This window comes from Mus caroli, chromosome 6, assembly GCF_900094665.2.
Source record: "Mus caroli chromosome 6, CAROLI_EIJ_v1.1, whole genome shotgun sequence".
NCBI classification, from domain to species: Eukaryota; Metazoa; Chordata; class Mammalia; order Rodentia; family Muridae; genus Mus; species Mus caroli.
Window position 1 is genome coordinate 4,322,183 of NC_034575.1, and position 22,475 is coordinate 4,344,657.

The following is a 22,475-nucleotide window of genomic DNA, read 5'->3' on the forward strand; positions in this document are numbered from 1 at the left end:
TATGCAATATTCAGGAAGTAGTGAAAGAAAGATGAAATTTCAAGACCTGTAAGTCATATAAAGTACTCAGAAATTGCTGGTTGTTTGTGAGCCTAGAGGCTGCCTGGGGCTGAGAAAAAAGAAAAACAAACCTGGGTATGCCCCATAGTTAAAACATTCCTGGGAACAGCTTAACCTTAAAGAAAGAGGAATGTGAGGACATAACAGGGCTATCTGAACTGAGTCAACAACTCACAGAACTCTGACACCCTGCGCGTACATGTAATTTTTCTGCTGATGTTTGAATAAGCCAATAGTATGTTGCTATGCTGAATTCCACACCCCTAAGTCCCTTACCCCATAAAAACCCCTAGTTTTCAAGCCTCGGGGTCGAATCCACTGTCTCCTGCGTGAGATACATTTTGACCTGGAGCTCCATCATTAAACTACCTCATGTGTTTACAACAAGAAAGGATTCTCCTGTTTCTTTGGGTTCTCTCTCTCTTCCAAGACTAAAGTGGGGGTCCCTGAAAGGGGGTCTTACAGTAGAAAAGGCAAAGGCAAAGTTTTTTATTCCATTGCTCAAGTTGGTTGAGTATCCATCCCTGTTGAGTGAATTCCCCTTCATTTACAGGCCCTAGATGTCTGAGAGGGTGTTCAATTAGTCTAGGGACAGTGTGAGTATTATAATAATTACTATTGCTCATATCTACAGATACTGGGGCTTCTGCCAGGCAACACTCACCAAATTTCACAGCATGCCCCTGCAGTAACATATCAACACTGATAATAAACTTGCCAGGCCTGAAAGCCAGCCCAATCACAGTACATGGGAAGTGTACTAGCTCGGCCGGATCAGTCCTGCCCAAGTCTAAATGAAGAGCTGAAGCTGGTGGAAGAGAGGTGCATTCTCTCCATGAACAAATAAAAATGTTAGAAATAGTCATGGCACCTTCTGCCTGGTCCTCTCTGCTGGGGCATACTACTAGCTGGTCTGCTTGCCTGAAGACACCACATCCTGAGCCATCCCAGAAGATCTGCTGCACTGAGAGCAGTTAGGCAACTGACACCACAGCCTGAAACATCCCAAGAGATCTGCTGCACACAGGGCAACTGAGCAACAGACACCATACTCTGAAGACCTCTGGGGGGTACTCTGTGTTGGGACAACTGATCCAACACACTGAAAGTCTCCTGGGAGTGCTGCTGCACACAGAGAAACAGAAACCATAGTCTGTAGGCCTCCCTGGAGAACATCTTCACACAAGACAACAGTTTGACTGCTCCTCTGAAGACCCAACAGTCTGAAGGTCTCCCAGGAGATCTACTGCAGGCAGGGCAACAGATCAGCAGCTTCTCTGCCCCTCTGAAGAGCTCCCAGTTGGAAGGCCCCACAGGTGGTCTGCTATAGCCAGGACTGCAGGCCTATCCGGAGACCTGAGGCAAGCAAGGAACAAAAGAGGCAGACTCCAGACAGAGTCAACCAGACCAGCAAACAAACCCCTGGGTAACCAGATGATGAGAAGCAAGCACAAGACCATAAGCAACAGAAGTGGACATCATCAGAACCCAGTTCTCCCATCACAGCAAGCCCTGAATGTACGAAAACATCTGAAAATCAGGAAGCTGACCTAAAATCCTATCTCATGAAGATAGTAGTCCTTTAAGGAGGATATAAATAACTCACTGAAAGAAATAGAGGAAAACACAAGTAAACAGGTAGAAGCTCTTAATGAGGAAACAAATACCTTAAAGAAACACAGGAAAACACAATCAAACAGGTGAAGGAATTGAATAAAGCAGTCAAAGACCTTAAAGTAGAAGTAGAAACAATAAAGAAAACACAAATGGAGGCAAACATGGAAATGGAAAACCTAGGAAAGAGATCAGGAATTACAGATGTAAGTATCACCAACAGAATTCAAGAAACAGAAGAAGGAATCTTAGGTATAGAAGATACCATAGAAGAGATTGACACAACTGTCAAATAAAAGTCAAAATGTAAAATACTCCTAACTAAAAACACCCAGGAAATTCAGGACACAATGAAAAGACCAAGCTTAAGAATAATTGGGAGACCTTGGGAACAAACTCTGGCTCAACAAGTTCCACAGCACCCAGAAGAAGCTCCACTCCCAGGTGCTCTGACACACCCAGGATCACAGGATCACAGGAGCTTGGTCACACCAGGATCTCAGAGTCTAAGAGGCAACTTGACTCTCAGGAGATCTGACACACCCAGGATCTCAGGATCCCAGGATTCCAGAATCACAGAGACAGCTGTACACTGAGTAATTCTGACACAACCAGGATTACAGAAAAAACAGGCTCCAGTCAGATATAGCAAGGGCAGGTAGCACTATAGATAATCAGATGATGGGAGGCAAGCATAAGAACATAAGCAACAGAAACCAAGGTTACTTGGCATCATCAGAATCCAATTCTCCCATCATAGCAAGTCCTGGATACAACATCACAACAGAAAAGCAAAATTCAGATCTAAAATCACTTCTCATGATAATGATAGAGGATTTTAAGAAGGACATAAACAACTCCCTTAAAGAAATACAGGAGAACACAGGTAAACAGGTAGAACCCCTTAAAGAGGAAACACAAAAATCCCTCAAAGAATTACAGGAAAACACAATCAAACAGGCAAATGAAATGAGAAAAACCATCCAAGATCTAAAAATGGAAATAGAAGCAACAAGGAAATCACAAAGGAAGACAACCCTGGAGATAAAAAGACCTAGGAAGGAAACCAGGAGTCATAGATGCAAGCATCATCAACAGAATACAAGAGGTAGAAGAGAGGACCTCAGGTGCAGAAGATACCATAGAAAACACAACATACACACACACACACACACACACACACACACACACACACACAAATGCAAAATGCAAAAAGCTCCTAACCCAAAACATCCAGGAAATCCAAGACACAATTAAAAGATCAAACCTAAGGATAGTAGGTATGGAAGAGAGTGAAGATTCCCAACTTAAAGGGCCAGTAAATATCTTCAACAAAATTATAGTAGAAAAGTTCCTTAATTTAAAGAAAGAGATGCCCATGAACATACAAGAAGCCTACAGAACTCCAAATAGATTGGACCAGAAAAGAAATTCCTCCTATCACATAATAATCAAAACACCAAACTCACTAAACAAAGACAGAATATTAAAAGCAGTAAGGGAAAAACATATAAACATATAAAGGCAGACCTATCAGAATTACACCAGACTTCTCACCAAGGACTGTGAAAGCCAGAAGATCCTGGACAGATGTCAAACAGACCCTAAGAAAACACAAATTCCAGCCCAGGCTACTATACCAAGCAAAACTCTCAATTACCATAGATGGAGAAACCAAATGTATTCCATTACAAAAACAAATTTACACAACATCTTTCCACAAACCCAGCCCTACAAAGGATAATAAATGGAAAACTCCAACACAAGGAGGGAAATTATACCCTAGAAATAGAAAGAAAATAATCTTCTTTTAACAAACCAAAGATAGCCACATAAACATAATTCTGCCTCTGACAACAAAAATAATAGGAAGCAACAATCATTTTTCCTTAACATTTCTTAACATCAATGAACTCAATTCCCTAATTAAAAGACATAGACTAACAGATTGGATAGTTAAACAGGACACAGTATTTTGCTGCCTTCAGGAAACCCACCTCAGTGACAAAGACAGACACTACCATGGAGTGCAAGACTGGAAAACAATTTTCCAAGCAAATGGTCCCAAGAAACAAGTTGGAGTAGCCATTCTAATATCGAATGGAATCAACTTTCATCCTAAAGTTATCAAAAATGATATGGAGGGACACTTCATACTCATCAAAGGAAAAATCTATCAAGATGAACTCTCAATTCTGAACATTTATGCTCCGAATGCAAAGGCACTCACATTCATGAAAAAAAAAAAAACTTAGCTAAAGCTCAAAGCACACATTGCACCTCATACAATAATAGTGGGAGACTTAAACACTCTCAGCAATGCACAGATCATGGAAATAGAAACTAAACAGAGACACAGTGAAACTAACAGAAGTTATGAACCAAATGGATTTAACAGATATCTATAGAACATTTTGTCCTAAAACAAAAGAATATACCTTCCTCTCAGCACCTCACAGCAGCTTCTCCCAAAGTGACCATATAATTGGTCACAAAACAGGCCTCATCAGATACAAGAAGATTGAAATAATCTCATGCATCCTATCAAATCATCAATGACAAGGCTGGTCTTCACTAACAATAATAATAGAAAGCCCACATGCACATGGAAGCTGAACGACACTCTACTCAACGGTAACTTGGACAAGGAAGAAATAAAGAAATTAATGACTTTTTAGAATTTAATGAAAATGAAGCCACAACATACCCAAACTTATGGGACACAATGAAAGAAGTGCTCAGAGGAAAACTCGCAGCTCTGTGTCCCTACAAAAAGAAACTGGAGAGAGCATACACTAGCAGCTTAACAGCACACCTGAAAGCTCTAGAACAAAGGGAAGCAAATAGACCCAACAGGAGTCGAAGGCAGGAAATATCAAACTCAGGGCTGAAATCAACCAAATAGAAACAAGAAGAACTATACAAAGAATCAACCAAGCCAGGAGCTGGTTCTTTGAGAGAATCAACAAGATAGATAAACCCCACTCTCTCCCTACCTATTCAATGTAGTTCCCAAAGTCCTAGCCAGAGCAATTAGACAACAAAAGGAAGTCAAAAGGACACAAATTGGAAAGGAAGAATTCAAAATATCACTATTTAAGAACTCCCACCAAAAATGTTACAAAGTGGTTTTGTATATGAAATAATTCAAATCTGAAGCTGATTCAAGGACAATTTAGCAGCCGTAGGAGGAGAGGAAATAAAGACTAAATCCACCCAGGATAATCAACCAAACAACCCAATCAAAAGATGGGGTCTAGAACTGAATGTAGAATTCACAACAGAGGAATCTCAAATGGTGGAGAAGCACCTAAAGAAATGTTCAAAATCCTTAATGATCAGAGAAATGCAAATCAAAACAACCCTGAGATTCCTCCTTACACCAATCAGAATAGTTAAGATCAAAACCTCAGGTGACAACACATGTTGGCAAAGATGTAGAAAAACAACACTCATCCATTGCTGGTGAGATTGCAAACTGGTACAACCACTCTGGAAATCAATCTGGAGGTTTCTCAGAAAATTGAAAATAGATGTAACTGAAGACCCAGCAATACTATGCTTGGGAATATTACCCAAAAGACACCCCACCGTGCTGCAGGAGCACGTGTTCCACTATGTTCATCAAGGCCTTGTTTGTAATAGCCAGAAGATGGAAACAACCCAGATGTCCCACAACAGAAGAATGGATACAGAAAATGTGGTTCATTTACACAATGGAATACTACTCAGCTATTAAGAACGAGCCTGGTCTACAGAGTGAGTTCCAGGACAGCCAGGGCTAACGAGCACATCCTGACCTTCGCAGGGAAATGGATGGAACTAGAAAATATCCTGAGTGAGGTAACTCAGACTCAAAAGGACATGCATGGTATGTAGTCACTAATAAGTAGATATTAGAGAAATAAAAAGTACAGAATACCCACGATACAGTGCACAGAACTCAAAAAGGTCAACAAGCTGAAGGGCCCAAGTAAGGACACTTTAGTTCCACATGGGAGGGAGAAGAAAGCAATCACAAGTGGGAAGGAAGGGAGGAACCTGGGAGGGAAAGTGGATGGGGGAGTTGGAGGGAAGAGGAGAACCTGATATGGTATTAGGTGAGGGAAAAGGACTGAAGCCCTGAGGGCCAGCAGAAAGAATGGAAACAGGCAACCTTGGGAGATAGGAGGTTGGGGGACCCTCCAGAATGCACCAGAAACCTGGGAGGTAAAAGACTCTCAAGCCTCAAAGGGAGGGACCTTAGATGAAATGTCCGACAGTAGGGAGAGGGAACTTAGAGAGCCCACCTCCTGCAGGAAGTCAGGGCATCAAGGGTCACCATCCCACAGTTAAAACTCTGACCCATAATTGTTTCTGTCTGAAAGAACTGCAGGGATGAAAATGGAGAGGAGCCTGAGGAAAAGAAGGTCCAGCAACAGGCCCAAAGTGGGATCCAGCTCAAGAGGAGGTCCCAAGGCCTGACACTATTACTGAGGCTATGGAGCACTCACAAAAAGGGACCTATCACGACTGCCCTCCAAAAGACCCAACAAGCAGCTGAAAGAGTCAGATGCAGATATTTACACCCAGCCAATTGACAGTAGCAGCTGACCCCTGTTGCTGAATTAGAGAAAAGCTGAAAGAAGCTGAGGAGGAGAACCAGCAGTCTCAATAAATCTGGACCCCTGAGATCTCTCAAACACTGGACCACCTACCAGGCAGCATACACCAGCTAATATGAGGCCCCCCCAACACATAGCAGAGGAATACCGGGTTTGGGCTCAGTCAGAGATGATGCACCTAACCTTCAAGTCACTAGAGTTCCCAGTGAGTTTTGAGGTCGGGTGGGGTGGGGGTTGGGGTTGTCGGGAACATCCTCTTGGAGACCGGGGGTAGGGTGGGGAGGAAGTATGGGATGTGGAATAGTCAGAGGGTAGATGGGGGGCGGAGATAAAATCTGGAGTGTAAATAAATAAATAAAAGATTTAATAAAAAAGTAAATCCCAGATAATAGAAGAAAGAAAACTGACACTGGACTTAGAAATGAAGGATATGGGCACATGTAAACTGACCTCATGTTGGTGATCAGACCAAGGTCTCATATATATCAATGTCTTATCTTTTTCTCAGCTTTAAGTCATTTTGATTTTATGTATATGGGTGCTATCTCTGTGCATGTCTGTGGACCACATGCATGTAGTGCCCACAGAGGTCAGTCGGATCACTTGGAATTGGAGTTACAGACAGTTATAAGCCACTATATGGATGCTGAAAACCAAATCCAGGTCCTCTGAAAACACTGCCAGCGCTCTTCACTGTTGAGCCATCTCTCCAGCCCCATATTACTTTAAAAAGAATTCTTACAAAAACTTCCATAGAACATTACCACCATTCAAATGTAGAATTTAAGTATGGGGTATAAGGAGACTGCTCATGTGAATAGGGTGAGAAAGCTACAAGGAAGATAGAGAACATACTGATGGATAGTCACGAAGTCTCCATTCAGCCCACAACCCAGCCATCATCACACAACTGGACCACTCAATGCTTCGCTAAGCAATGTATGTAATGGTCAGTGTTTATGAATAGCCTCTACTTGTACCATTTCTACACTTCTGGAATTTTCCTTTAAATCCCAGATGCAGTTTTAACTGTGACACTCTCACTAAATTTAAATTTTGTAGTGAAGCCACGTGTTCTCATCATCATCACCCTACTGACTTGAGAGATGATTCCAGTACAATCAGATTCACTTACTTTAATTCCTTGTGATCCATAGCCAGGGGGCCCAGGAGGGCCAGGCAGGCCCTTTTGCCCAGTATCACCCTGTGAAAAGAGGAAGAGAAATTGACAACAAAGTATGTACAGTGTAGGGGGAAAAACAGAGCTATCACTGCTCTTAGCTTCCTTCTTAAACTCGTTAGGATCCTCTTGCCACAGCACATTTCCATTTCCTTTATGGCCGTGTTCTAAATATTCTTAAGCCATTTGAGTTGCTTACAAACAAACTTTTACATATAACCTAAGTATAGGTAAAGAGGCAAAGAAGAGCAGCTTGAAAGAAATGGGAAGAGAGGCCAAGTACTGCTGCTTGACAAGTGTTCCCATCCCAGCCTGCCCATGCTTAGTCCAAAAACCACTAATGCCAGATTCTGTTCAAGCTAGAACTTGCTGCTCCCCTTTAATATGGTTGCCAGTTCACTGGGATACTGTTAGAGTCAGTGGAGGAGCTGGTGAATGGTCAGTTCCTAACGTGCTTGCCTGTGACAAAAGTCAGCATATTTACATTTTTTTATATAAAGGTTGCTAGAGAACAATGGTACGTGGTATTGAATGCACAAGAATATGAATTAAGTCAGTGCTAGAATTTTTCCCGTTTTGTATGAATTCCCAAATTCATACAACATATCCTGGTTATACTGCAGCCCTCTACTCCTCCCAGATCCTCCCTGCCTAATGAGAGAAAACATGAAACAAGTTCAGCATCTCCCCGTGTGTCTTCACTTACTGAGGAGAGACTTCTGAGGTGGAATCAGATTGGAAAACTGTATGTTCTGCTCAGTGGAGACCTCCATGCACATTCATGCCACCATGTGGCATTTAGTGATGGGAGTATGTGCTGAAGAATATGAGATTAGGCAACTGTTACCCTACAAGCATCAGTGTCCACACAAAGCAAAGGCTTAGGACATCACCAAGTGTTGTAACCTTCCAATCTGTAGCTGACTGAAGTTTTGTCATGACTGTATTAAAGCTCTCAAAAGTTCCATGATAAAGTAGTGAACTTATGCCTATCCCAAGAGATCCTAAAACATCCCCAAATAGAACATGCTTTGATGATAGGGAATTAAGGGGGCTGGAGAGATGGTTAAAAGGACTGACTGTTGCTCTACTAGAGGTCTTGAGTTCAATTCCCAGCAACAACATATTGGTTCACAAACATCTGTAATGGGATATGATGCCCACTTCTGGTGTGTCTGAATACAGCAACAGTGTATTCATAATAAATAAATAAATAAATAAATAATAGGGAATTAAGTTATTAAATAAGTCAGGGTTGGGGTTTTTTTTTGCCATTATGAGAAAGATGTATCTTTCTCAAATTGTAGGGATGTTTTCTCATCACAAAAGTATTTTAAAACTAAAAATAAAGATGAGAGTGGAAAAGAAAAATGGATGTAACTTCCCACTGATAGTGACTACTGTCATCTTACAGGAATCTCCATCCACATACAGTGACCCGTGATATTTAGAATCAGATGAAGTCAGATGAAGTCAAGGAAGACAAAGTAGTAAACCAAGACTCCAGGTGGGGCTGTAAATCTCTTGGCTCTAGAAGTCTTTCCTCCCTCCTCACTAACAAATTCACAGAGTGGTCCATGTATCTGGACCTATTTAAAAATCTGAATTTGTAGTGTGTCTCATTGGCACATTTCCTCCTACAAACATGAGTTAAGCTTCCTTTGTTTTATTTTAACAAATAAAAAATATATTTCTTGAATAACTGAACAAATAATTAGAACAGCATCTCTAACTCGGCACTACTGACATGCGGATGGAGATAGAGCTGTCCTGGTCAGCTGGAAGTTGTTTAACAGCACATCTGAACTCAGTAAATGTCACTTTCATCTCCTCTTGATGCCCAGATGTCTCTAGTTGTGAGATTTTTGAAGCATCCCACTTGGGCCTTTGGAGGGAGGACAAAAATCCCCTCAGTGAGAAACCCTGGCTCAGAAGAATTCAAGAATTTATAAATCCCAAGCTAGAGAAAGAAGATAAGAAAGTGAAATCTTATTATCTACATAGAAATAAAGGCAAAGGGCACCAAAAGAAACCCCTGTCACCTTGTATGGGGACAATGAAGCTTGACCTTTACAGCACAGTGTGACTGAGTGGCCAAAGACAAACAAAACATTCATTAGCCAGGGACCTGTTACAAGGCCACTGAAAACAACCAGACAGAGATGAGTTTCTTTTCAAGGCTGGGTATCTATATGAAGTTCAGGCTGGACTCAAACCCATTATGCATCATAGGTAAACCTTGAATTTGTAATATTTCTGCCTTCCAAGTTCTGGGACTGGAGTTATATACCACCATGTCCAGCTGTGATCTGCTTGATAACAAAATAGAACAGCATCCAAAAGACACTGGAGATATTTAGAAGGCTTTGCGGCAATGCTGAGAGAAGTTGACTTTCAGATGTCTCAAGGGAAGCAAATGTTTTAAAGATACAGCATCTCACATGACATGAAAAAAGACTTCATCAATAATCCAGGAAAAACTAAGTCAACAACAAATGTGGGTTTCATATGAAGTAGCTCTCCCATCTCAGACATGCTTGGGAAGACAAGTATTTCAGAATTGAAATTTATACATTTTGGAATACTTGTTTGTATATAGTGGCTTTCTCTGGAGACAGCCCATCTGTTCAAACACAGAATGTATTTATATTTCACATGCACCTTTTACAGAAACCCAAATGCCCTCGGATTTGACTGTCGCTCCCTGCAAAGAATCAGCTATGGACGTGTCACACGTGGTCATGCTGTGATTAAAAGTTTCTAGATTTGGAGAATTTCTTGTTCAGAGTTTTCCAGTTAGGGATGTCCCAACTGGCACCCGGTGCTCACTCACATCAGAGACCTGATGGCTCACCTTTGGTCCTTGGGTTCCTATTCCCCGAGGCCCAGAGGGACCTGGAGGGCCTCTGACTCCTGGTTCTCCCTGAAAAGACATAATGAATGACAAGTTACCAACTGACAAAAGTCTTACAGTATATAACTTTTCAATGTGAATATACATTTTCAAAGAATAGATACAAACTTTTAAATCCCTTGGATTTTACTAAGATATTCACTGAGCCTTTTCACTCAGTCATTTTACCGTTTCAACATTATGTGCTCTCTTTACTTTCTTCTCGGCAGTAACGCACTCTTTCCTGATAAAGGTTCCATTTCAAATCAATCTAGTTAATTAACTTCCTGGCAGCATTCATGTGTGCTCTGTCAGCGCTTGCTTCTCTAAAGTTTGAAAAAGTAATTACTGTGTTTTTGAACAGAGGAGGAAAGGAAATATAACGATAAAAAGTGGCCAGAAAGAGCTATGTCCACATCCTGAATGAGCTACTCCTGTTATTGCAGTAACTAAAACTGTGCTATTTGACTTGGGGGTTGACTCTGGTATTTGGACCACAGGGTGATTATGAGCACAGGGAACTTTCTGTTTCTCTAAGGTGTGACACTTGAAGGCAGGTTGAGCCCTGGAGCTATACCTTTCCGAGATGGCAGGGTTAAAGACAGGAATAAAACCCTCCTTACCCTTCATTGTAATGTTAGGATATGTTAGGATTATGCCAAGTTAATGTTAGGGTTGTTGAGAGTTGACATCATTTAATACCCACAACAGTCTTCTAGTTACCATGCTGACTTGTTTACCAGATTTTTCTGAACTTCAGTAAACTCACCAGATAGGTGGAAATTAACATCTACACTTCACAGAGATAGAGAATGAAGTGAGAGAGTGATCCATAAGGCCTCCCACGGGGTGCACACTCAGTAAATGTCAGTTAACTACACACCTGCTTTAATTAAAGAGGAAACAACTAAAGCTTTCCAAGGCTGCACAGCCTCTAAGAAGAGGTTGGGTTTAGCACACTGAAAAAGTAGTAACCCTGAGGAGCTAGGACAGCCTCTTGGGCAAACAGCTCAACAGTTTCTCCTAACACCCAACATGTGTTTACCACCTGACCTGATGTCATTGCCAAGCATACATGTGATGAAAATAAGATCATGTAACACCCAAAGTCCCACTCATGAGTCTCCTCAGCAGAAGTATTCATAAGGGGCTGGTGAGATGGCTCAGTGGGTAAGAGCACCCAACTGCTCCTCCAAAGGTCCAGAGTTCAAATCCCAGCAACCACATGGTGGCTCACAACCATCCGCAACGAGACCTGGCGCCCTCTTCTGGAGTGTCTGAAGACAGCTACAGTGTACTTACATATAATAAATAAATAAATCTTAAAAAAAAAAGTCAATCCCAGAAGTATTCATAATAGCTCAAAACCAGAAAGAGCCCAATGTCCATGGTCTGGAGGAGGAATAGACAAAATCCTGCCAGAAACAAACTGCAGGTTCATGTCTATAATATGGATGCACTTCAAAAACATTGCTCTTCTTGACAGACACTAGCATAGTGTAGGATTCCACTGATGGAATGCCCAGAAGAAAATAAATCTATAGAAAGATAAATAGATGAGTAGTTGCCAGAGGCTAGGATTACAGAGATGAATTGATTATAAATAAGCATGGAGGATCCTATAGAGGTAAGGAAATGTTCGAAAATTGTTCTGTGAAGACAGCTGTACTACTTGGTAAACTGGTAAAATATCACTGGAGCCAGGCAGTGGTGGCTTTACATGCCTTTAATCCCAGCACTTGGGAAGCAGAGGCAGGGGGATTTCTGAGTTCAAGGCCAGCCTGGTCTACAGAGTGAGTTCCAGGACAGCCAGGGCTATAAAGAGAAACCCTGTCTCGAAAAACAAACAAATCAATCAATCAATCAATCAATCAATCACTGGATACCCAAATGCCAAATGGAGGGGCCAGAAAGATGGTTCAGCAGTTAAGACACTAGTTGGCTTTCCAGAGGACCCAGGTTTAGTTGCCAGTATCCGTGGAGCAGCTCACTCCTGTCTGTAACTTCTGTTCCAAGGCATCTCACACCCTCTTCTGGCCTTTCGGAGGCACCAGGCAAACATATGGTGCACAAGCATACATGTAGACAAAGCAATATATATATCAATGAAGTGAGAGAGTGATCCATAAGGCCACAGGAGTATATATATATATATATATATATATATATATATATAATTTAATATATATAATTTAATTGCTTAAAGTTTTCGTTTTAAAAGAAGATTCAGAATCAGGCTTTGAACTTGTATGTCTCAAGATCTTTGTCTTTATAAAATGTTAATATAATTAAAATAATCTGGATAACTTTACAGCTCACTTTTTTACTGGCTCAATTCTCCTCATCTTACCCAAGGATTTATAGACATGGCTGGTAAGAGAGAGGTATTTTTTTTTCTCAGTACAGCCCAAGCCCAAGCTGCCCAAGTTCCTGCAGATGACTCTTCATTCACGCTCCTGTAAATTTCATCCTATTAAACCCACTGGTGTCCAAACTGCACTTGAGTGGAGTCATTTTTTTATTTCTCTCTTATGCTCCACCTGGGATGAGTAGACATTTGTTCAAGTTTCCTCAGAAGAAGTCCACACAACATAGCTCCATCTAGTACTTGTATGCCTTTGAAGCTCCAGACTCTAATTGCCTCTCGAACACCTCCCTCCTACTGACTGTCAGCACTGAGCGACTTCAAGCTCTTCCCAGTGTTAAGGATCTATCTCACATAAAGAACTTCAAGCTGAGAACAAGAATACCCTGTGCCAGACACAATTCTATGATCTCTCCTTTCTTGAGAACCTCTGCACCTATAAACAAAGTGTCTGTGCTATGTGAGGGCCTCCTGCTACACATGACTATCTACCTCTCTTCCACTTCTTAAGAGAGACAGGGCTCGTATCTGCCAGGGTTAATGCCTTTCAGCAAAAGAGAGTACCAGTAAACATAGCTAAATAGGTTTTATCCAGCATAACTAAATATATTGTCAAACAGATAGGCTAGCTGCCTTTCCTGGGCTGCTGATCACATCTCTCTTCCCAGGATTTAGGAGACAGATTACACAAGATGTACCCATGTTCCTCTGTGGAACACACCACCTGACCTGTGAGCAATGTAACTTAGAAAAACTGGACCTAGCTCTGAATGGGTAGCTAGATCTGTCAGTTTATAAAACAGAAAGAGAAACACAGTGAAGCCCCTCCACGAGGAGAGAATAGCATCCGCAAAAGCCTCAAGTACAAACAGTATACTCATGAAGAATACAAGAGTGCAATGAAGGGGAACTAAATAGATTTCAAGAGACGAGGGAGATACCTCAATCTAATGCAATGTGTGGGCATCACTCAGACCTAACTTATTTGAGCAAAACAACTATTAAAAATTCATGAGGCAAACTGGAAGATTTCAACACGAGATATTTGCCATCGTAAGAAGTTGCTGATATGTTTAGGTTTTATAGTGGTTCTGCAGTTATGTTCTGAAAAGAAATTCTTTCATTTGAGAGATAAATATCAAATCTTTATGTGGATGATGTCTGGGAATTGTTTCAGAAAAAGTCAGTGGAGAGTGAAGGAGGGAATACAGATGAAACAAGATGGACTGCACACTGATAATTAATGAAGTATAATGAGAGTGTGAAAGCCTGGGGCAGGAGGATTTCTTTTATGCTTAATAATGTTCACAACAAATGGTCTCAATAACATTTTCTTAAATTCATGAACAACAACCAATAAAAATCTCACCAGTGACCATGAGTCAGTATTGTCGCAGTGTTGTAGGAAAAAAATTAATTCAAGTGATAATTTCAAATGCCTAAAGGAGAGGGGTACATGGGTAGATAACAAGTATTACAGGTAGAATTTGCAAATGTTTCATACATTCTTGGTACGTACTAAATATCATAATGTTTAAAAAAGGGATATAAACAAAGGCATGGGTTTTTAAAAATCTCACTCTTTGAAGAAAGTAAAATCAACATGGCACTATTTGGCTCATGGTATTTTCCCTGTGTTGGGTTAAAAGTGTCTTCTCAACTACTATATAGAGAGAGATAGAGAGAGATGGCATCTCACCCCATGGATGAAGAATATATATTATACATGTGTCATGTCTCTTGTCCCTTGAGCCATGAGTCCCTGTTAAACCATGATAGCTGGGGCATGGAAGAAAGAGGAGTGTGTATGACTCTCATGTCACCACTCAACAGCATGGCTTCTGCCACACCACAGAATTGGCACCTAAGAACAAGTGTGTTTGCCTGTCACATTTTTTTAGTATGTAGGCTTATTGTCAGTAGGTAGAGTAGCATTCTCTAATAATGGATTTAGGTAGCCATGTTACACTGGATAGTGTTAGAGCCTGCAGAGGGAGCCCTTGTACTAGGAGACAATGGGCAGAACAGTAAAGTCTGGAGTTTCTTATGGTAACCACTCCACCAACTTGCTAACCCCACCCCACCCCTTGCCCAAGCAAGCTCTGCAGTTATCTGCCTCCTCTCCCTCAAGACAAGCACTGTTTGGATGACCTTCCCGTCTCATTGCCCACAAAAGGGACTCTAGATGGGAGACATCGCTATCATTTTCTCTAGATGGCCAAGTTTAAGTCTGACTACAGACCTTGCTCCTGTGGATGAAGGATCCAGGGAAGGTTTTAGCTACCATAAACTTTCAGAGTGGTTTCCTTTTGACTCCTCTAAAATCAAGCAAGTTCCTATGATGGTGATGGGCGCACACTAAAACTTTCGTTTTTCCACATAAGAAAGGAAGAATGGGTCACCAGCTGCTCCTACATGCACCTTTTCCTCACATCAGTAAATCTTTGCTGGAATTGATAATAAAATTATTATGATGAATAATAATGAACATTTATGGAGTTTATTATTCAGCAAGTAATTTTACTCATAATCTTAATAACGCCAGCTTACTACATTTGGTAGATAAGGAAACTGAGGCTTCAGAGGACAGAGGACATGCCCAAACCTACATAGCTTGGTGAAATTCAAAGCCAGTGTGACTCTCAGTGCCCATTTCTCATTTTACATCTGATAAAACCAGATCTAATAGGGTCACTGTCTCCAGAGACTTTTTCTCAGCTGCTAATCAATGCAGAGACCATAGCTGTATGACCTTAAAGTCTTTTTCCTATAGCAGGTCAGCCATTTTTTCAAGGAGGAAACAACAGCAAAATATCCTGAGTTATAAATTCTCCCCGGGTTATAAAAGGCCATAGCACCTGTGTAAGTGTGTGGCTATCTAGGGCTTTCCTTGCTACCCCCATCTCTTCACTGCTGTTCCTCATTCTGTGATTTACCCCAAACCCAAACTTTGCAGTAATCTAATCATGGATCACCTATCTAGACCAGTCCTTTGTTTCCCTTTCCACCCACCCTACAGTGTACTCCATTTGGTAGGGATGCACACTATGACGGCTGCTGATTAGACTGTCTTCCTATTAAAATTCATGGAAACACCTTAGGGACATCACTCCATCCATCTTTCAGAAGAACCCTGTGAAGTACAATCACAGATGAGGAGGCTAAGTCAAGGGGGACTCAATGACTTCATAAGGTCGTGGAGCTGACAAATGGCACTGAGGCAGCAATGATGAAGAAATAGCCTGTTGCTGTGCCTCCTATATTGGGTAAGACTAAGATAAAATATTTTAGAAAATAATTGACCCATTAGAGTCACACACACACACACACACACACACACACACACATTAACAAGGCTTTCCTGAACTTCTCTGCCTTTGTTTTTGCCCATGAAACCCTTGCCATTATTTGAGAGGAGTATGAAAGCAGTTTAGAGTTGTTCATGCAGTGGTCTCACTCTTTTCTGGTTTATCGAAAACTAAGTTGAATCCACTGTGGAACATCAGTCTTCAGAATTATTCAGGAAGTGACACTCTGAAGACTAAACGATGAAACCGTTTTCATGAATGAATGGGGGGTGGGGGGCGTGAATTTCAATAAGGAAAGAGAAGTCAAGGCAATGATTAGCATTTGGTTAATGTCTCTCCTTTTCTGAATTCAAAATGAAATTAAGCTGTAACTGTGAGGGTCTCAAAAACATGAGCACCATTACTTAGGCCAGAAAATGCCATGGTTTAGTAACTCTTGGATACCATACTCACAGTGATGTCAGTGGAAATTTTAGAGGTTTTATACAAACCCCTAGATAATGGTCTTGTAAATGATTGACCAACTAATGCTTGTCACAGCCCTCTGTCACGTCTCTCTGATGGCCATCATACCACCAGAGAAACAGTGACAATTACAAGCGTAAGTACTATGTAAATACAAAACCATTGAGAAGGTTCTAGAAAGGACAGCGTTCAAGTTGCTATCACATTTCCTTCCTTCCTAGCTCTAAATTTTACCTCCTCTACCATTTACATTCACCCTCAAACACATGTCTCTCTTAGTTCCTGATAACTTTAAATCTTGCTGTAGAACTTTGAGGCTTGTTGGTAATCTCAAAATCTGGAACTTTTCATAGGGAGGAAGTTCCTCTAGTCTGCATTACAAAAACCACAAGTTATTGATGCTGATGCCAGTCATCAATGTTCAGGGTTTCGTGTTTATCTTCAGGGCTGCTGAGATGTATGTGTGCACTCCAGGGAAGTGGAATGCAGCCACAGAAAACAGCAAACAGAAAAGAAAGCAGTATTTAAAGTAGTGGGCAGCCTGGAGTGAGCTCAGCTTTCACAGAGAACTACCTTGAAAAGTTACCTCATCAAATGTCCTGGGTCCTGAATGTAACCTCTTCAGAAGCCTACAGGTCAAGCTCCCTAACCTTCAAACCTCACATGTTTCTGGCTTTAACTCTTCATATTTTAAGCTCATGTTCCATTCTTTAGCAATTTTTAACATGTTTTTAAAAATTCTTTGAGAATTTCATGACAATACATTTTGATTATAAGCATCCCTGAACCCCTTACAGATTCACACTCACTTCCTGCATCCTCCAAATTTGGAATACACCATGAAGAGGTGGTTTCTAGTCTACTTTGAAATCATGAATTCTTAATATCGTTATAAGCCTGCATCCTTGACTAGCCCTTCTTGTCTGGCCTGCTCAAAATGGAGTTCCTTGTCCAGACTGCATCTGCCGATGGAAGCCCCAGATTCCTAATGCAGCTCTGTGTGAATTGGTCCTCTATTCTACCAAGACTCAGTGGCAGCGTGCACATATGTGAGCCATTGCTGAGAACAGAGAAGCAATTCAGATGCTGGGAAACATTCTTAGAATTATGATACTCAGTGGAATTTCACATAGACTTGCATTTTAATTTATTACTCTGAGCCACTTTTGTCAAATAAAGGATGCATTTACAATACTCAATATTTAATTTGGAGGGGATGTTTAACTCTTTTCGGTTTGTGTTTGTGCTTTTCTTTGCAGTTTCTATAATCTAGGTTTTGATGATGACAAAGCTAGAAGAAAAAGAAAAGCAATCTAACTATATGCAGAACAGGACAAGACAAGTCAAAGATGGACATAGTGGAGACTGATCATTGGAGACTGGAAAATCATCCTGTCTTCATTCAGTCAGCCACTCATTACATTCATAGATTCGCGCTCATGCATACATGCTGCGGAAGTGTTTACACTGTGAAGAGAGATGTCACTCAACCTCTGGTCATGAATTCCCTCCTCTGTAAAGTGGGGGAATTGATCAAAATGCAGTGTTTTAGGATTATTTAGGAAATAAGTACTAATGATAACATTATCATAATTCAAAGCAAAATAGAAAAACAATAGTCCTTCAGGCCACATATTTTATTTCAACTATTTGATTGCTAAGTGGCCATTTGCATGTCCCCAAATCCAGGTTAACTTGAAGGATACATGTACATAAAACCATTCCACAGGTTCTGCTACAACCTTGGCTTTTCCAAGCAATAACAGAGCAAAGAGGACCAGGCTAGATGAATCTGCCCTTGAGGAACTCAGAGAGCCATCCGGGTATTCTATTTCAATAAGTCCTAAAACAACAACTTCAAGATTGTGGCTTATCTGAGGTTCTCCTCGTAGCTTCTAGCTTTTGGGGAGGGCTTTTTTTGGTAAAGACTTAAGAGCAATGACTTAGCTGCAGCTCCTAAAAGGAAGTTGAAAGTATACAAAAAATGTCTTGAAATCACAAGGATTCTCTTTATTCTCAGAGGAATGCAAACAGAGATGGGTAAGGTCTCTGAGGATGGTTTCTATCAGTGGTCCAGTGGTTTATGGGTGTAGAACTCGGGACACAGTGTGAGCTTTTTCCACTCAACAAGAGACTGACTGCTTTGGTCCTTGGCCAGTGTGTTTCCCAGGTGGACTTTCAAACCTACATCTACTGTGGTCCTTGAAATTTCTTGAAATTGTTTTAGGAAAATTTTGAAAGAGCTCAGAAACTCTTGCCAAAATGTGATGGTCTATACATTTTCTACTAGGAAAAAAAAAATCAGAGTACCACAAGGTGCTAGGTGCCAGGCACTGCTTTTTATATGTTTGAAAACATAGAAGCTTTGATTCCAATGTTTGTGTCATATGCTAAACATATGTGACCTTAACTAAGTATCACATAAGCCATCATAAATTAATCACCAACCTTAATAGTTTCCTCATTTCAAAACACATTTGTTTTGCAAGTTGATGCCTTGAGGCCAAGGTTTTAGGGTGACTACACAGAGTTTAAATTAAAAACACATCAAGCTAAGATGTGGACACACACACCTCTAAATACTTGCAGTTTCTGACATTTAACTCCAAGTAACAGGAATATTTGTTATATTATATATATATCATATATGGGTGCCAAGCTTTTGTTGCCTGTCACTGACATATTTGTGCTAATCTGATCTTTACTTTTTCAGAAGGACAATGTTAACTCGATAGACTTTTTAAACGTATCTCCTTTACTTTCCTCATTGACGTCTGTGTATGTTTGTGCATGCGCACATCAGTAGTCTTCTTCAGAAGGGAAGGCCAGATGGAGACTTAGAGCCTCTATGCAAAAGGAGAGGTGATTTTTAAAATTATTTACGAGCTAGTGTTTGCTTCCAAAATCTCCTTTATTTTTAAATCTATAATTGAAAACTTTCTTTGACTTTAAGACTACCTCATGTTCCTAGTATCTTTTTCTGAGCGAGAGTTCTGTGGCTAACACATTCTACACAGGAAGAGACGAGAGTCGAGGAAGAGAGGAAAGGCAGTGCAGAGGGGAACAGATGAGCAAGGCCAGGTAGAGTCTGGTTCTCTTCCTCTCCTACCCCTACTTCTGGAAGCAGTTTAAAGTGGAAGTTCAAAACGAGTTTTGGAAAAGGCACAGTGTGACTTTTGAAAATACATTTGCTACTTTTAAAAATCAAAAAAGTAGGATAAAAATTTGTGAGTAAGAGCACTGTCTTCTTGATATTTTTGCCAAAAAATAATGAAAAATATGAAAGTAAGTACAAGAGATTTTTTCAGGAATATGATATATAAAATCAATCAGAAAATACCTTAGTCTGCATATTAAATAATCTGACAAGGAAGAATGTTAAGGACTAAATTTTAAATGTTCGTTATCTTTGTTGTTATTGATACTACATATGAAGTTGTAACATGATAACTTAATGTAATAATACTTGTATAAATATTCATAACTAGCTACTCTTTGAAAATATAGACGGCCATATGCTTGCTTTGCTATATAAACACAGCCAAGTATATAGTTAACATATTTTATTTCATATCTTATTTTAAACAGAAACAAGCTTCTGTTCCCTGCAGGGAAATATTTAGTATAATAACAAAAGGGTTTCCCAATGTTTCATTTGGAGCAGGAGGTGATGATATTTATATACCGAACCCTTCGGCTTTATTAAACTTTACTGTTTTGATAGATGTTATGTGTTAATGAAGAAACGACTTCATATCTGAACACACAATGGCTTGTTGACAACATCAAGGCTTATTCAAGGATCAGAGTTTCACCCCAGTCAGAATGGCTAAGATCAAAAACACAGGTGACAGCAGATGTTGGCAAGGATGTGGAGAAAGAGGAACACTCCTCCATTGCTGGTGGGACTGCAAGCTGGTACAACCACTCTGGAATTCAGTCTGGTGGTTCCTGAGAAAGTTGCACATAGTTCTACCTGAAGACCCAGCTATACCATTCCTGGGCATGAACCCAAAAGATGCTCTATCATATAACAAGGACAAATGCTCCACTATGTTCATAGCAGCCTTATTTATACTAGCCAGAAGCTGGAAAGAACCCAGAAGTCCCTCAACAGAGGAATGGATACCAAAAATGTGGTACATTTACACAATGGAGTACTACACAGCAATTAAAACCAATGACTTCATGAAATTTGCAGGCAAATGGATGGAACTAGAAAATACCATCATGAGTGAGGTAACCCAGACATAAAAGAGTACACATGGAATGTATTCACTAATAAGTGGATAGATACTAGCCCAAAAACTCACAGGGCCTATGATACAACCTACAGACCATATGGAGCTTGGGGTGAAGGAAAACCGGGGGTGGATGCTTCAGTCCTGTATTGAGTGGGGAACAGGTCAAGGTGGGAGGTAGAAGGAGAGGGTGACAAGGGAGGGAGAAAGGAGGAGGAGGAAATAAGGGTGGCAGTATCAGGAACCGGAGGAGATGTGAGAGAGGTACAGAGGGTTAGAAAATTGAATAAAAATAGGTGTATGGGGGGGGGGATGAGGAATTGGGGATAGCCACTGGATGGTCTCAGACACCAGAGAAACTGAGGTTCCCATAATGTGTAGAGAAGGGGAGCTAGAACCTGTGGAGACCACCTTCAGTAGATAGGCACAGCCCCTGGTCAAGGGATGGGGCTACCCACCCATCTCAAAGTTTTTTTTTAACCCAGAAATGTTCCTGTCCAAAGGAAAAACAGAGACAAAAAAAAAAAAAAAATGGAAAAGAGACTGAAGGACCAACCGAAGAACAGCCCCGCCTAGGGATAAATCAAGCCTGCAGATACCAAACCCAAACTGTTGCCGTGGTCAGGAGGTGCTTGCGGACAGGAACCAAGTGTGGCAGATCCTGGGGACGTCCAGCCAGCAAGGGATGAAAGCAGAGGAAGATGCTTGGAGCCAATCATCAGACTGACCTCAGAGAACCTGGTGGGGGAGCTGGCAGAAGGACTGGAGGAGTGGAGGGGAATTGCAACCCCATTGGAAGGACAACATAGGCTGGCCTGACTACCAAGTTCTCCCAAAGTCTAGACCACTAACCAAGGAGTGTACCAGGAGGGATCCATGGCTCCAGATACATAGGCATCAGAGGATGGCCTTGCCTGACAGCAACAGGAGGGAGACCCTTGCTCCTGGGGAGGTTGGATGCCCCAGAGTAGGGGAACAGTAGGGAAGGAGAGTGTGGGTGGGTGGGAGGGCAGGTGTGGGATAGGGGTTGGTGGAGGGGTAACTGGGAAGTGGGATATCGTTTGAGATGCAAACAGATGGAATGATTAATGATAATAAGAAAAAGATCAGAGTTAGTCCTGAGTTAACCCCACCTGGCCTTTGACGAGAGCATCTCAAGGTCTACATGCATGATTTATCTGGCACTTTCAGCTACACCTCTCACTGAGATTCTTACAGTCACCCCAAGAATTATTGCTGGGGCAGAGATAGAAAGCTCTCTTACATATGATGGTATTTTGCCATTGGTCTTTTGTCTTTCAGTCTCCTTGAGTCAGGCCGTAGAAAAGAGCACGCACTGTCCCATAGAGAGGCAGTATAGTGTGGGACCATGAAGGGTAGCCTGGTTCCCGGTTGAGCTAAGGCTTGAAATCCCAGAAACCCTGAAGGGACAGTAGGCACTTTGCCTGATCCCCAGACACCAGGCCCCTGTTACTAGCTGCACCCTACCCCCCATAGATTTGTGGCCGTTGGTCATATAAGAGCAATGCCCCAAGCCCCTCCACATGTAGAGGACATGTGGTCACATAGGCTCAAGACAGATCTCCAGTTAAATGGGGCACCTAAAGGCCTGAAGGGCTTAGCCAATAAGCTTTCCTTCCCAAACACCCCTCCCTGGAAAAGGTATTTAACCTCAGGACCACCCTGAAAAGTGGGGGTGGTTTTGCTATCCACTTTCTGCCACGACAATAAATGCCTTAAAGCCA

At 41.3% G+C, this 22,475-nt stretch overlaps 1 protein-coding gene across 1 annotated transcript in view; it reads right to left on the reverse strand.

Moving 5' to 3' along the window:
- Col28a1 (collagen type XXVIII alpha 1 chain) overlaps nt 1-22,475 on the reverse strand; it is a 183,133-nt gene that overhangs the window by 53,985 nt on the left and 106,673 nt on the right. The window contains exons 26-27 of the mRNA XM_021165439.2: nt 10,313-10,381; nt 7,414-7,482 (exon numbers count right to left, since the gene is read on the reverse strand). Of these exons, the coding sequence (XP_021021098.1) occupies nt 7,414-7,482; nt 10,313-10,381 (138 nt within the window). The remainder of the gene's footprint in view (nt 1-7,413; nt 7,483-10,312; nt 10,382-22,475) is intronic.